General features: G+C 38.1%; 1 protein-coding gene across 2 annotated transcripts in view; it reads left to right on the top strand.

Annotated features, from left to right (window-relative positions):
- The window catches only part of CEP70 (centrosomal protein 70), a gene marked incomplete at both ends in the record, with an annotated part of 51,332 nt that overhangs the window by 19,405 nt on the left and 15,767 nt on the right, over nt 1-16,160 (top strand). The window contains 4 exons of one of the 2 annotated variants that reach the window (XM_084232027.1): nt 2,566-2,622; nt 8,012-8,138; nt 8,231-8,319; nt 10,756-10,830. In XM_084232027.1, coding sequence (XP_084088153.1) covers nt 2,566-2,622; nt 8,012-8,138; nt 8,231-8,319; nt 10,756-10,830 — 348 coding nt within the window. The remainder of the gene's footprint in view (nt 1-2,565; nt 2,623-8,011; nt 8,139-8,230; nt 8,320-10,755; nt 10,831-16,160) is intronic. The other variant, XM_084232026.1, reaches the window with a different exon arrangement.

Raw genomic sequence — 16,160 nt, 5'->3', positions numbered from 1 at the left:
AGATTCTTCACCCTATTTGATTTTTTTTTTTTTAAGATTTATTTATTTACGAGCACTAGGTACAGTCAGAAGCACGGGAGGGTGAGAGAATTCACCAGAGCCAGAGTGGGGAGCAGAACAGGCAGAAGGACCGAAGTATACTGCTGAGGGAAGCAGCAGGCGGCAGGAGAGGTCTGTGCACCATGTGGGACCCTTGCTGGTGGCCGGGGATCAAACCGGTGCTGCAGAGGCTGCGGGCAGCTTTGCAGCCCAGTGCTCAACCACTGCGCCACCAGGGGAGGCCCCTATTTGATTTTTTATGAAGAAAATTTTCAGTTTGAGGCACAGAATTTAAAAATTGGGAATTTACCTTCGTAGAAATGCATGAGTTACATTATAGCCATTAACAGCTGTTATCCAAAGTTAGAGGGACTAGGCAAAGCAATCTAGGGCAAATAGATTAGCAAAACCATGATTTTTGCATTTACAGGTCTGATAGTCTAGTTGGGTAGATACATACTGAGATAAGTAAACTATAACGTAGATTATGGTATGTGCTGATGATGATGCAAATAGGAGACTAAGTTGGTTTGGCAGGAGAGATTAGTTTCCTTTGAAGAAGATGGGCATGACCAGAAAGACTTCATGAAAAAGCCAAATTTTAAACCAAACTACTAGGTACTATAGAATTTTAATAGGAAGAGGTGAGGGAAAGGACATTTTAAAGAAGTATGGTGGCAGGAAAACAATGTATTTGGGAATGGCAAGTTGCCCAAGAGGTCTGAAGCCTATGAAGTATAGTTGATGGTAAATAGGAGACAATATAGAAGGAAAGATATGCTGGAAATTTGAGGGGCTTAATCTCCAGGCTGAAGAGTTCAGTTCTACTTTATATATAGCAAGATAAAAATTCTCAATTTCTGAGTGAAGAAATTAATCCCACAGAGACATGTTAGTAAGTTAACAGTCTAGGTGACTGCCATTTAGGCCAACAGAAAGAAGAGATAACTGAAGAGGTGGGCAGGAATTTTCCAGACTGATTAACTGTAGATTTTGAAAGAAAGAGAGGAGTCTGAGATAACCAGATCTCAAGCTAGGTTTGGGGAAAATCAAGAAGGTTGAACTATAGAGAAGTTTCAAATTTCAGATAAAGAAGAGGCAGAAGGAGTTATGTTTGGATGTCAGCATAACCAAGAAACAATGTATTTCAAAGAGAGGGTGGTCAGAAGGTTACATACTGTCTTATCAGTTTGATTTGCCTCTTCACTGTCTTATTCAGAATTTCCAGTTTTACAGATAAGTGCTTCCTTAAATTTATTGAAGGTAATAATAGGTGACAATCATGTATGTGAATGAAGTGTGCTATGAAAGGAAAGAAATGAAATGGCAGCGTAAAGGGAAAGCAGATAGTGAGAGGACTTGTGAAGGAGATAAGACCAAAAGCATATTTGCAGGACTAATATGAAGGCTGGTATGTATTAGAATGGGAAAAGGTTGAAGAGAAAGAATAGCCCAGGAAATTACATTAAAAGTACTATTGTCTGAGTTTGCTGTGAAAAAGAAGATGGGTAAGTTTCCCAGGATAGCAGAGAAATAGTGCAGATTGCTTTGCAATTTTGCTATGATGTGTGTTCTTTCTAGCATTTCACAACAGTAGTGCTTCTGACATTTTGAGATAGTTCATTGTATAAGGTTGTAATGTTCACTGAAGAACTTTTAATGTCCTACCCCTTCTCCAACTTGACAGTGTGACAGTCAACATTGTCCCACAGGTTATGATACCCACCAGTTAAGAACCTGTAGATTGGCCTCCCCGGTGGCGCAGCGGGTTGAGCGCAGTGCTATGAAGCTATCCGCAGCCTCTGCAGTGCGGGTTTGTTTCCCGCCCAGCCAGGGAGATTCCCACATGGCTCGGCAGACCTTTCCTGTCGTGCCCGCTGCTCCCCTCAGCAGTGTTTTCAGTCCGTTTGCCTTTCCTGCTCTCTGCTCTGTCCCTGGTGAATCCTCTCACCCTCCTGCACTTCCGGACTATACCCCAGCTATTGTATAAATAAAAAATCTTAAAAAAAAAAAAAAGAACCTATAGAGTTCTTTTTCAATATATATGTAAATTCACGTATACTTCTTTTACCAAAATAATGCTGGTAATCAACATTTTCCTTTATCAATGATTAGGACATACAAATATACATTATTTCTTTCTATTTTATTGTTTTCTATAATATGGATATTCATTATTTAACTTTTCCCATGTTGAATATTTAGATCACTCTGTGTTTTCACTTTCTCAAAGGTGAATTGAGCAGTTTTGTTCATCGTAAGAACTCTGGGCAAATATTTCTTTGGGAATGATTGCTAGAGGTAGAAGTATTGAGGAAAGGAAACATGCATTTAATATATTGAGATAGCGTTTGATTATTTTTTAATCTATGTTGAAATTAACAAAATGTATGGATTAGTATAATTCTGACAATCATATACATTTTTAATAACTTGCTCAATCTGTATCTTTATCACTGTAATTTGAAATTGTGTAATATTCCAGTACCACCTTTTGAAAATAATTCAATTTATCTTGTTTTCTAGGTTGCTTTGCCTAATTGATTACTATGAATCTAAAATCAGAAAATTTCAGAAGCAAAGGTACAATTAATCCTATATTAAATTAAAAATTAAATGTTTAAAGTTATTACCCAGTTACACATGAATCACACTAAAAGTTTTTATACCTGTTTGACACTAAATGAGCTTTGGAAATCTAATATATAACTATGAAATTCTTTTTTGTGAAGAATATTAAAGACTGTATCTTAACTAATGTTAAAATGTATTTTGCATTTATATTAAAATATTTAATTATAACCAAAGTGTTGATCACAGCAAAAATAGTGTTTACTTTTATTTTGTGGAAGTATTACAACTTGTTCTACTGATGTTGTCTCATTACTTACTGAGTATATCCATAAAGTACTTAGGAGTAGATTAGCTGCCTACCAAAGTACAACATAATTACTATGTAGATTTATATGAGCTAAAGGTAAAATGTCTTAGTGAAAAATTTAAGCATATATGGTAAAACACACTTGTCAACTCTGATTAAGGAAATAAAGGGTAAAGCTTACAACAGTGGTCTTTGACTAACCTGAAATAACTGAAAGATATGTAAGACCAAATAATTTAAGGTATTTTAATATAAGTGTTTTCTTACAATAGTAGCAGTTTTGTAACTCTTGCATGACTCAACAACCAGAAAGCATTGGCAAAGTATACAAGATCATTAAATTCACTATCTTCTGTTTCTTTCAACAGTTCCACACAGACATAGCATTTGTATACACATACTAAATAATTTTAATAATTTTATCCATGACATTTTTCATAGTCTGCTTCAGAAAACAACACAGATATTTTCAGTATGTGTAATACAATATAACAAAACAATAAGAAAGGAAACAGTGCTTTAAAAAATCCAGTAAATCTGAACTTTTAATAAATCTGAAACACCTTCAGTTGTGATAAAAAATAATGATCTAGCTGAAATTCTTCGAAAGAGATGTAAAATTCAAAAACATATAATACCATGGTTTGATTTTTTTTTTTTAAAGATTTATCTATGCATACAAGAGCCGGGGTACAGGCCAGAGATGTGGGGGGTGAGAGGATTCACCAGAGACAAAGTGGAGAACAGAACAGGTGGATTATCTGAAATACACTGCTGAGGGGAGCAGTGGGCAAGTCAGGAGAAGTCTGCCATGCCATGTGGGTAGTCCCTGGCTGGGGATCAAACTCGTGCTGCAGTGGCTGTAGATAGCTTTACAGGGTGCATCTTAATCCCTTGCGCCACCAGGGAGGCCCTTGATTTTTTTTTTTTTAGAGATTTATTTATTCATACAAGCACGGGGTACAGTCAAAAGTGCGGGAGGGTGAGAGAATTCACCAGAGCCAGAGCGGGGAGCAGAATAGACAGACTGACGAAATACACTGCTGAGGGGAGCAGTGGGCATGGCAGGAGAGGTCTGCGCACCATGTGGGACCCTCCTCCGGTGGCTGGGGAGCAGCCGGGGATCGAACCGGCTCTGCAGAGGCTGTGGGCAGCTTCGCAACCCAGCGCTCAACCGCTGCGCCACCAGGGAGGCCCCTGTTGTTATTTTTTTTACACTGATGAGACAAAACATTTCTTTTTTTTTTTTTTTAAATTTTAATTTTTTTATTTTTATATTCCCCAAGCAATTGCAACCCCTTTATTTTGACCCCAATCCCTCCCATTTCTAAGGTATTTGTTGAATGCACAATTCATCTACAGATCAAGAAAAGTAGGGCCTCCCCGGTGGAGCAGCGGTTGAGCGCTGGGTTGCGAAGCTGCCCACAGCCTCTGCAGCGCTGGTTCGATCCCCGGCTGCTCTCTGGCCACCAGAGAAGGGTCCCACATGGCGCACAGACCTCTCCTGCTGCCCGCTGCTCCCCTCAGCAGTGTACTTTGGTCCTTCTGCCTGCTCTGCTCCCCGCTCTGGCTCTGGTGAATTCTTTCACCCTCCTGTGCTTCTGACTGTACCCAGTGCTTGTATAAATAAATAAATAAGTAAATCTTGAAAAAAAAAAGAAAAAAAAAAGTAGTTGCAAATTTGAGTCAATTGATATAAGAAAGGTTCTTTTTTCCTACAGGTTGTTTGCTTAATTGAATATTTTTCACATTTTATAAAATTTGTTTCAGTTTCCTCATAATTTTCATATAAAATTTCTATAATTGAAATAATTTACCATTTCATCTGAAAATTTTTTTTTGTGTATGACTTCAAAATGTTTAGTAGCTAGCCAAAATCAGAAACTCAGACACTACAAAAAAATCATTTAAAAATTTTTTGTCAGATAATTAATTCTGATTTTACTGTTTAATTTTTATTCTTTTTTGATTGTTGACAAGAAACTTATCAAATTCACTGTGTATTTGCTGAAAATGCCTCTGCATATTCAGTTTATTTTCCTAAAATATCTTTATATAATAAACTTGAAACAAACAACTTTATTGAGATATAATCCACTTAAGTCACTGTTTAAAGTATACTATACAATGGTTGTATTATATTCACATTTGTGCCACCATCATCAATTTTAGAACATGTATATAAGCCCATTGAGAAACCTCATGCTCATTAACAATTGTTCCCCACTTCCTCTACCCTGTGACTTCACATCCTTGCAGTGCAGTCCCTACACAGTGCCTAGTCTACTTTTCCTATGGATATTCCTGTTTTAGTCATTTTACATCAATATATTTCAAATCATACAATATGTGATCATTTGTGACTGGCTTTTACTTTTCATAATGTTTTCAAGGATCATCCATATTATAAATAATGCATCAGTACTTTATTCCTTTTTATGTCTGAATAATAATCTAGTACTGGCTAATTCTTCATTTTGTTTATCCTTTTGTCAGTTGATGGATGTTAGGGTTGTTACTAGTTTGGCGTCATGAATAATGCTGCTGTATCATGTTTAGAAGAATTTGTATAGCCATGTTTTCATTTCTCTTGGATATGTACTTAGGTGTAGAATTGTGGAATCACATGGTAACACTAATTGTTTAACATTTTAACAAACTATCAATCTGTTTTAAAAAGAAGCTGTATTTTCCATTTCTGCTAGCAATGTATGGGGATTGCAGTTTCTTCACATTCTCATCAACACTTATTATTTGTCTTTTAAATTTTAGCCATGCTAGTGGACTGAAGTGGTATCTTATTGTGGTTTTTTTTTAAAGATTTATTTATGCATACAATAACGGGTACAGGCCAGAGGTGCGGGGGGGTGAGAGGATTCACCAGAGACAGAGTGGGAAACAGGCAGACTGACTGAAGTACACTGCTGAGGGGAGCAATGGGAGACAAGAGAGGTCCTGTGCCATGTGGGTAGCTCACTGGCCAGACAGGGGAATTGAACTCCTACTGCTGAAGCTGCAAATAGCTTCACAGTGCTGTGTTAACCCTTGTGCCATGAGGGCGGCCCTCATTGTGTTTTTGATTTGCATTTCCCTAAGGACTAAAGATGTTGAGTGTTGGTGCAGCGGGATGAGCACAGCACTGTGAAGCTGTCCGCAGCCTCTGCAGTGCGGATTCAATTCCTGGCTGGCCAGGGAGATACCCGCATGGCGCAGCAGACCTCTCCCGTCTTTCTTGCTGCTCCCCTCAGTAGTGCTTTCGGTCCATCTGCCAGTTCTGCTCCCCGCTCTATCTCTGGTGAATCCTCTCACCCTCCCGCACCTCTAGCCTGTACCCCAGCTCTTGCATAAATAAGTCTTTAAAAAAAAAAAAGATGTTGAGTGCCTTTTCATATGCTTATTGTTAATTTGCATATCTTTTATTGAGAGGTTGCTTATTTTTTTAATTGAATTATTTGTCTTTGTATTGCTGAGTTGTAAGAGTTCTCTGTGTAGTCAAGATACAAGTACTTTATCAATTTTGCTAACATCTCCCATTCTGTGGGTTGGCTTTTTGTTCTTGATGTCCTTAGAAGTACAAGAATTTTAAAATTTTGTTGAAGTCCAGTTTAACTTTTTTCTTTTTGTCATTTGTGAACCAGTAGGTTTCTTATTCTGTTTTACAGCAAACTATAATAGCATTCATTTGGAATTTTTTTTAAGGGTTATACTGTGTTGGATGCCATTATTTCCATTTGATTCTGTTAAAAAAAAATCTGTCCATAGTCATTTTTTAAACTAGAAAAATAGTTCTTATAACTAAAATAAGTATATCAATTTATCAAATCTGATTTATACTGGCATCACCATAAACAACAGTAGATAAATGACCACTACAGTGTTCAGTAAGCACTACAATATTACAAAAAAAAAAATCATTTGAATTGAATTAATTCATGGAGGAGACTAAACTGGTGGTATGTATATGTAGTACTACAAACCATGCACATTCCCAGTGCATAGGAGGCTACAATGGTAATATGTTACCTGATGTAACAGTTAAGGGAAGGACTATAGTTCTAAATAATAAAGTTGTGTTTAACAGAAAAAATATTTTACACTGCTTCAGTTTTTAATTTTTAATAAAAATAAAAGTTTAGTTCTTCAGTCAGCTATATTTCAGGTGCTTATTACCCACATGAAACTTGGTTACTACGTCGAAGAGCCCAGTGTTAGTTTAACAGGATTATTAAAAATGTAGTGCTGATTTTTTAGCATTTTGTAGATCACTGAGTATTTTAATATCTCATTTACTTTCACACCAGTTCTGTGAGATAGATGTAATAGTATCTCTGTTTTACATGTGAGAAAACAAATTTTAAGTGATTGACCTATTCAGAAAACAACTGGTTAATGGTGGTATCAAGAATTGAATTGGGACTATTAAATCTGTTGCTTTTTCCACTTATACTTTACATTTTTTTTCATGTTTTTTGTTGATCTAAAAGTACTAGTCAGAAAAAAAACAACGTGTTTATTCATTCACCGAGTATTTTTTTAACCCCATTCTTATGCCCCGTACTCTTACAGTGAGATATAGTGGTGAGCAAGACAGTCTCGTCCTCATGGATCTTGCATTCTAATTAAGGAGTGAACTGATACATACTATAATATTAGTATATTAATATTTAGTTTATATATAATAGTGTGTTCTAATACCATTCTCTGTAAGAAAAAGTAGGAAATTTGGCTTGAATTTTTTTTTTAAATATTTATTTATTTATTTATACAAGCACTGGGTACAGTCAGAAGTGCGGGAGGGTGAGAGAATTCACCAGAGCCAGAGCGGGGAGCAGAGCAGGCAGAAGGACCGAAGTACACTGCTGAGGGGAGCAGCGGGCAGCAGGAGAGGTCTGCGCGCCATGTGGGACCCTCCTCCGGTGGCTGGGGAGCAGCTGGGGATCGAACCGGCGCTGCAGAGACTGTGGGCAGCTTCACAACCCAGCGCTCAACCGCTGTGCCACTGGGGAGGCCCCTGGCTTGAATTTTAATTAATATATAGGTCTTTAAACCCTTGTTGTAATTTGACTTAAATTCTGTTAGCTAGATTTTTTTTCTTTTCATAAGAAGTACAATGCATGTATCTTTTCATAGGCAATATAAAGAAGATGAAAGTCAGTCAGAAGAAGAAAAGGATTACAGAATTCTGAATGCCTCACCAACTTATAAAGGCCTTCTAATGGTATGGGATGGCATGACTAATAAATACTTTTCTATTAAAGTAAAATAATCTCTTAGGAAAGTTAACTGTTTTTCTGTGGAATGTGTTTATAGTCATTGCAGAATGAACTGAAGGAAGCAAACTCTAAGATTGATGTACTTTTAAGTGAAAAGCTGAATCTCCAAAAAGCTTTGGAAACCAGGTGAGAGAAACTTGTAATTTTTACTTATCCTTTGGAAAATAAATATATATCAATTCTTGAGATATTCAGTGATCATTCAAACTCCTTTACTGTAAAACTAACCTTGGAGACCTCATACTTCTCATTTTAGTCACTTGTCTCTCATGATGGAAGAAACAAGAATGTCTAAATAGGATAGGGAAGTAAGAAAAAAGGAGTCCACACTGAAGAAGATTAAATTGGGTCAGAAATCGAGTGGAATCAGTTTTATACCAGCAGGTTTCCCATTCCCAGATTACTTTAGAATGCCTTATTACTTATCTTATTTCTATGTTATGGGAGGAGAAGAGAATCAAAACATTTAAATGGCATACAACAAAAAGGTATATATTTATATATATATATAATAATTGCATATACACTGTATACAGATGTCTATATATATCTCTATACATAATATATCTCTAATACATATAGAGAGATATACCTATATATATCTATATATAATATATAGAGAGAGATATACCTGTAGGTAGGATATATAGGTGTATATATTTATATGTATGTTATACCTACAGAAGGATACCTATGCATTGATATCCTTAAGTAATAAAGGAATGATCATTTTTTAAAATTCATTTTATATATTTCTTACATCATTTTTCATTTTTGCACAGTGTATGCATTTTCATCTTGGTTATATTCCCCATACAATTCCCACCCCCCTTATTTTGACCCTAATCCTTCCCCCCCTCTTCTCCCACCTCACCACCCCCACAATAGTGTGTGTCTGGTTTATAGTTGCTTGTTGACTTTGATTTTTACTTTATTATAATTAGTCATTTTCCAGGTCCCTTATTTAGGTCTCTAAATTCTTGCTATGAGTGAGACCATCTGGTATTTTTCTTTTTCTTTCTGGCTTATTGCACTTAGCATCATCCCTTCCAGCTCCATCCATGTTGCTGCAAATTACATGAGTTTATCTTTTTGATTGCTGAGTAATACTCCATGATGTATATGCACCACATCTTCTTGATCCAGTCATCTATTTTTGGGCATTTGGGATGTTTCCATAGCTTAGCTACTGTAAATAGTGCTGCTATAAACATAGGGGTGCAGGTGCCCTTTGGAATTAATGTTTCTGTGTCCTTTGGGTAAATACCTAGGAGTGGAATTGCTGGATCATATGGAAGCTCCATCTTTAGTAGGTTGAGGAGTCTCCACGCAGCTTTCCATAGTGGTTGGATCAGTTTGCATTCCCACCAGCAGTGCAGGAGAGTTCCTTTTTCTCCACATCCTCGCCAGCATTTGTTGTAGATAGTTTTTTTAATACGTGCCATTCTCACTGGTGTAAGATGGTATCCCATTGTAGTTTTGATTTGCATTTCCCTGATTACAAGTGATGCTGAACATTTTAAAGATTTATTTATTTATGCATACAAGAACTGGGACACAGGCCAGAGGTGTGGAGGGTGAGAGGCTTCACTAGAGACAGAGTGTAGAACAGAACAGGAGGACCGACTGAAATACACTGCTGAGGGGAGCAGCGGGTGAGACAGGAGAGGTCTGCTGCACCAAGTGGGTAGCTCCCTGGCCGGGGATCAAACTCGTGCTGCAGTGGCTGCAGATTGCTTCATAGGGTTGCATCTTAACCCCTTGCACCACCAGGGAGGCCCTGATGCTGAACATTTTTTCATATGCCTGTTGGCCATTACCATTTCCTCTTTGGAGAAGTTCCTTTTTAGCTCTTCTGTCCATTTTTTTTACTGGATTATTTACTTTGTTTTTGTTGAGTCTCCAGCTCTTCGTAGATTTTTGTGATCAGAAGGAATGATCATTTTTGAGACTTTTCATTCAACAAACACTTATTGAACAACTTTAACACTATCCTTTGGAATAATACAATGACTGAAAAAGTATGCTTTGCATAACATTTATACTTTAATGGAGAGGGGGCTGATATGTATAAGCTACTTCCATAAAGTTTAAAAACTTGTCACAATAATATGTACATTTATGGTAATATAAGTGTAGAGTAAGTATTTTAAAACATGCATGGGAATGAATACTAGTGAATTTATGGTAGGGATTACCTGTGGAATGGGAAGGAAAGTAATAAAAAAATGAGGGGTATACAAATAGGTAAAAGGATTTGAAACAAATTAATATTCTGCTTTTATGAAACTGTAGAGTTTTATAATACCTCTATATTCTTTTCTGTACATTTGAAATATTTCATTAAAAACAATTAGTTCATTATCAAGATAAAAAGTGGTTGAAAAGTTTTGAGTAGAGAATATACAAAAGAAATAGTGAGCTATAACACTTCACTAGCAGTTATAAAATAGTTTAAGATTAATAACCATATTTATGAAAGTAGCATGGTATACTCTGTTGTTATTGAATATCCTTATAGTTTTATCAATAAATTCATTCAATTTGATTTATTTTCTACAGGCCCACACAACATGAATTAAGACTTTATAAACATCAGGTAAAGAAGCTGGAGAAAGCCCTTATGAAAAGCACCAGGTAATTATATTTTACCAGTTATAGCTTTGAGTTTTATATTTTATTGTCTATTTTCATTACCTGTCAGCTCACTTCATGCTTATCCTAAAATTATAGGTTGATGGATGGAGATGACATTAGAAGGAATATTTCTAATTTGGCTGTTAAAAAAGTTTCTGTTGCCTTGGATTTGGCTAAATAACCTTAAATTAGAACAAGAAAAAAGTAGTTGTTTGATGTAATAAAAAGCAAAGATTTTAACTAGAAGATAAGCTTTGGAAGTCCTGGAGGAATTGCAAGAAAATCATAGAAATTAAAGATGACAAGCCCCACATTTTTGTTGGAAGTAGTTATAACCTGAATAGTATATAGACTCATCGCACTTTAAAAGCACCAGAATGAATGCAGTGAGCCATTCATATCTACCACTTGTACCTTTTTTGACTTTGAAAATCATGTACTCAGGAGTTTCAAAAATTGGTCCTCATGTTTTAACATGCCATAGTGAGAGGCAAGTATTTTGGACATCAGGAATTACATACTGAGTTAAACTAAGATAGTGTGGATTAGAAACTGAAAAAAAAAGAAGTAGAGTGTTTGGAAAGGATGCATTCACCATTCATTTAATATATTTTCCCTTCTTACTATAGCATGACATTTTGGCTACCTATAGTGCCTCTACTTACTCTCTGCTTGACATTGTGGGTACTGGAGTTACAATGGTAAACCAAGTTGGAAAGATCCCTGCCTTTGTGGAGATTACATGAAGGGAGAAGGACAATGAAAAAACAAGACAATGCCATAGTATAAGTATTAAATGTAAAAAAATAGTGGCTGAGTTGCTATTTGAGTGTGGATAAGAGATAGTGGTGACAATGTCAAAGGTGGCAGTAGTGGAGGTTAGTGTTAAAGCGTTTGGGATTATTAGAGAAAGAACTAATGGGACTTGAAAATAGATTGGATATGGGCACTGAGGGGGGAAATTTTTTTTTTTTAAAGAATTTGAAGATTTATTTATTTATACAAGCACTGGGTACAGTCAAAAGCGCGGGAGGGTGAGAGAATTCACCAGAGCCAGAGCGGGGAGCAGAGCAGGCAGAAGGACCAAAGTACACTGCTGAGGGGAGCAGCGGGCGGCAGGAGAGGTCTGCGCGCCATGTGGGACCCTCCTCCAGTGGCTGGGGAGCAGCCAGGGATCAAACCGGCGCTGCAGAGGCTGCGGGGCAGCTTCGCAACCCAGCGCTCAACAGCTGCACCACCGGGGAGACCCGGAAAATTATTTTTAAAAGGCCTGAATAACTAGATAGCTGCTGGTGTATTAACCGAGATGGGGAATATTGGTCAAGAAACAACTGGGAAGTGGAAAATTAAGGGAGGTAAAAATTCAGAAGACAAGCTGTAGGATAGGAAAAACTTTTCCTCATCCTTCATAGGGTCCCTGGCTGGGCCTGAAAATTAAACTGACAAAGATAAATATAAGAAAAGGATACACATTTATTTAATATAAATTTTATGTGACTTGGGAGCCTTCATAAGGAAGTGAAAATCTGAAGAAATGGTTTAGTTTTTTTTTTTTTAAAGATTTATTTATTTATTTATAAAGCACTGGGTACAGTCAGAAGCATGGGAGGGTGAGAGAATTCACCAGAGCCAGAGTGGGGAACAGAACAGGCAGAGTGACAAAACACTGCTGAGGGGTGCAGCGGGCGTGGCAGGAGAGGTCTGTTGCGCCATGTGGGACCCACGCCCTGTGGACAGGGATCGAACTGGTGCTGCAGAGGCTGCGGGCAGCTTTGCAGCCCAGCACTCAACTGCTGCGCCACCAGGGGAGGCCCTAGTTTATTTTTTCAATGGATTTAAATGAATGGAAAGCTGCAGAAAAACATGATAGGATAAAAAGAGAGCCAATGGGTAGTAAACTAGGGGAAACCCAGACTCCTGTTGGCATCCCTCTGTCTTCAGAGATAAAGATTCTCCTTTCCTCTAAGTTTAGGGAGGACATCTGTCACATGAGGGTCTTATGATCTGCTTCAGGGGAGAAGGGGGAGGTCAGAGAGTCTTTCTTGTACTTGCTTTTTCTCAGATTCCTTCTAGCTTAAAATATTTGTCCTGTCAATGTGGCACATTTTGGAGTTGCATATCCTAATCCTCCTTCAAAGGAATCTCACTGACTTCACAAAGATACATGCAGGGACTTACACATACATAGAGATATATAGTCAGTCCTCATTATTCATTGATTCCATATTTGTAAATTTGCCTACCTGCTAACATTTATTTTTAACCCTAAATCAATACTTGTTACACTTTCACAATTATTGGTGAATATGCCCAGTGCACACATTTCCAGCTGTTCTACAGACGACAGTCTGCCCCCTTATCTCTTATTTCAGCTCTCACACTATAAATGAGCATCCTTGTTGTAGTCATAGTACCACTTGGCCTTTTTTTTTTTTTTTTTTTTGCACTTTTGTGCTTTTTTTTGTTGGCAATTTCTCCAAGATGGTCCCCAAGTGGTGCTGAATTGCTATCTAGTGTTCTACTGCAAGAAGACTGTGATACTGTGATGTAACTTACAGAGAAAATACATGTGCTACAGAAGCTTCATTTAGGCATGAGTTATAGTGTTGTTGGCACTGAGTTCTATGTTAATGAGTCAATAATTTTAAATAAGATGTCTTTAAATATTAACACATATAAAGCAAGGTTGTTGATTGCTTAGTTGAGGAAATTGTGACCAGCAGCATGCAGTATTGTGATATACATACACACATACATATATATATTTGGAGTGAACCCTCCAAATAGAAGGGAAAAGGAACCCTCCACATAGAAGGGAAAAGGAAACAGTTTTTTAGTGAATTGACATTCAGTAGACTATAATGAACATTAGTGGACAATCTGCTAAAGAGATTGCAAATACGAAAATCTCACCCTTTTTATTACCAGGCAGTAGTAATTACATAGATATTAATTCTTTAGCCAAAGAAAAAATTAAACTTAAGGAAGTTATAACTTAGAGCCAAGTGCCTAGGCTAACCTCCATATAGTAGAGCTATAAGGCCACTGTCCTCCTTTCTACTCACATTTCAAAGGAATAGTTCCAGGATTCCCAAGAAAGACAATCCCAGGATGTAAAATTGACCAGAAATTAGTCTAGCTTTTAAAAAGATCTATATACTTCTTAGATAGAGAAGGGATTTACTACTGCAAGTTTTCCAAAGGAAATATAAGGAGGTGAAAGTCTATTCCCTTTTATAAAATCAGGAAAAAATTTCTTTTTCTTTGTATTTGTAGTTAGCTTTCAAATAACCAACCTTCAGTATCAAAGGAGATTATTTTAACATGGGAAAACGTGGACTCTTCATTTTGAATTAATATTTGCAAAAATGTTGGTTATAAAATTCTGTTGCTAGCAAGTGATCAAATAAATCTGCCTGTGCTAGATGACCAAAGTGACTACACTAATTCCATCTCCTCCTTCAGTGGTATTGTCGACAAAGAAATAATCTGACTAATGTAATTAAGAAAGCATTTATTTGAGAATAGGGATTTGGGTCTACAACCAAGGGTCAGTTTTACCAAGGTTAGGAAATAGGAAGTTTTAAAGGGCTAAGCAAGGAAGTGAGCTGAGCTTGGGTCATTTGTGCTGAAACTTTTGGTTTTGGTTCTTTTGTCTTTTTATGATGGGTTGACAAAAATCTTAGGCAAAAAAAAGTACAGTGTGGGGTCTTTTGTAACAATCAACAGATGGTCCCTTGTTTCTTTCCTAGTTACTGATAAGGTGAAAACAGGGTCAGACTGAACTCAGTAACTCCTCCAGAATTCTCAACATGGCAGAGACAAGACAGAATCTGTTTGATTAAAAGTAGGTTCCACAGTATTTATATTTTGCTAGGAGAATACCAAATCAGAGTCCTGCTACCCTAGGATTGCTACCCTGTGATGCTGAGGTGGCAGGTGAAAGGTGGACAATGAGCCAAACTGAAGTTAATAATCAAGGCTTTATTTACTTAGTGTAGTAGTATAAGAAAGGCCAAAAAGAAAAGGGCTGTGTAATGGCAGAAGGACACGGAGCAGGATCTCTATGATTCATGCAGAAGGGGTAAAGGAGAGAGTCCTAGAACCCTTGGTGGTTTTGCAGGTTTTTTATTGGGGTTCACCAGGCAATGGCAGGCAGGGGTGCTGGCTCTTTTTTCAGCAAGTCTTTATCTGGACTCTCTGGCGTTCGTTCTGCTGCTTCTTGACTTCTCTTTCAGCTTCTGCTTCGGCTTCTACTGCTGCTGCTGGAGTCCCCGTGACGCCGCCCTTAAAAGCACAGTCTGAGCTCAGCTGAATCCCATCTACCTATGCCCACACCCTATTCCAGGTGCCCGCCATCAGGCATGCATTCAGGACAAGGATCCATCATCTATCCTGATGGCGGGAGGGCAGAAAAGCCTGATATTTTCTTTACCCTACAGTCCACCCCCTCAGGGTTTTCTGCCATATAGTCTATACATATATATACAATTTTCTAAGCAAACAAACAATGCAGCCATGGCCCACAAAAGCAAATACATCAAATATAACAAAATACAATATAACAAAATACAACAGAGCACAAATATGTCCAGGCAGGGCCCCAACCTAGTGCAAAAGACAATTATTGGTACCAGCAGATGAGCCATCAAATCTGCTGCCGCAGGCACTGCTCATACGAGGGAGGGGAAACACTCACGGCATCTGTTGCAACACGCCAGGAGCCGTGAGGCTTCCTGGCCTTCTCTGGCTGTAGTCTCGGCTACAAGCCATACACAGCATCCACCCCCAGGATGCACTAGCTCTGGGATTGGCAATTTTATTCTGTTGGGGGTAATCGCCAACCCTCAGGGTTTCTGTCTGCAGTCGCTACAACACTCGGCCTTCATAGCCACCAATGCGACTCGCAGACCCCTGCACTCAAGCCAACCCACTGCACAAGCACATGGGTCGGGGATCCAAACTCTGCATTCGGCTTGGGCTCCACCCCAAGCCACGTTCCCCACCCATCCTCCAAGGACAGGTTCCTCAGCTCCTCACCCTCACTCAAGAATGAGCAGGGCATCACCCACAGGTGATTTTACGAGACTCACAGGGCTTCAGCATACTAAGGCTGCTTAACAGCCACTCAGGGCTTCTCAACTTAGCATCAGTACCAGCTTTTGCCTTCTTAGTTGGCTTTTCTCCTCCACCTGGCTGCTGGGCATGCACAGGCTGCTTTTGGCCATCAAGGCCCACTGGCCACCCCCAGATTCTCAAAAAAAAAAAAAAAAAACATAACCTGCCAAGGTCCTCCGCCTTCTGGCGGGATTGTCAGTCCAAGTTTATCA

This window comes from Talpa europaea (genome assembly GCF_964194135.1).
Source record: "Talpa europaea genome assembly, chromosome: 4".
NCBI lineage: Eukaryota > Metazoa > Chordata > Mammalia > Eulipotyphla > Talpidae > Talpa > Talpa europaea.
The sequence above is the reverse complement of the archived record's forward strand: the minus strand, read 5'-3'. Positions and strand labels throughout refer to the sequence as shown.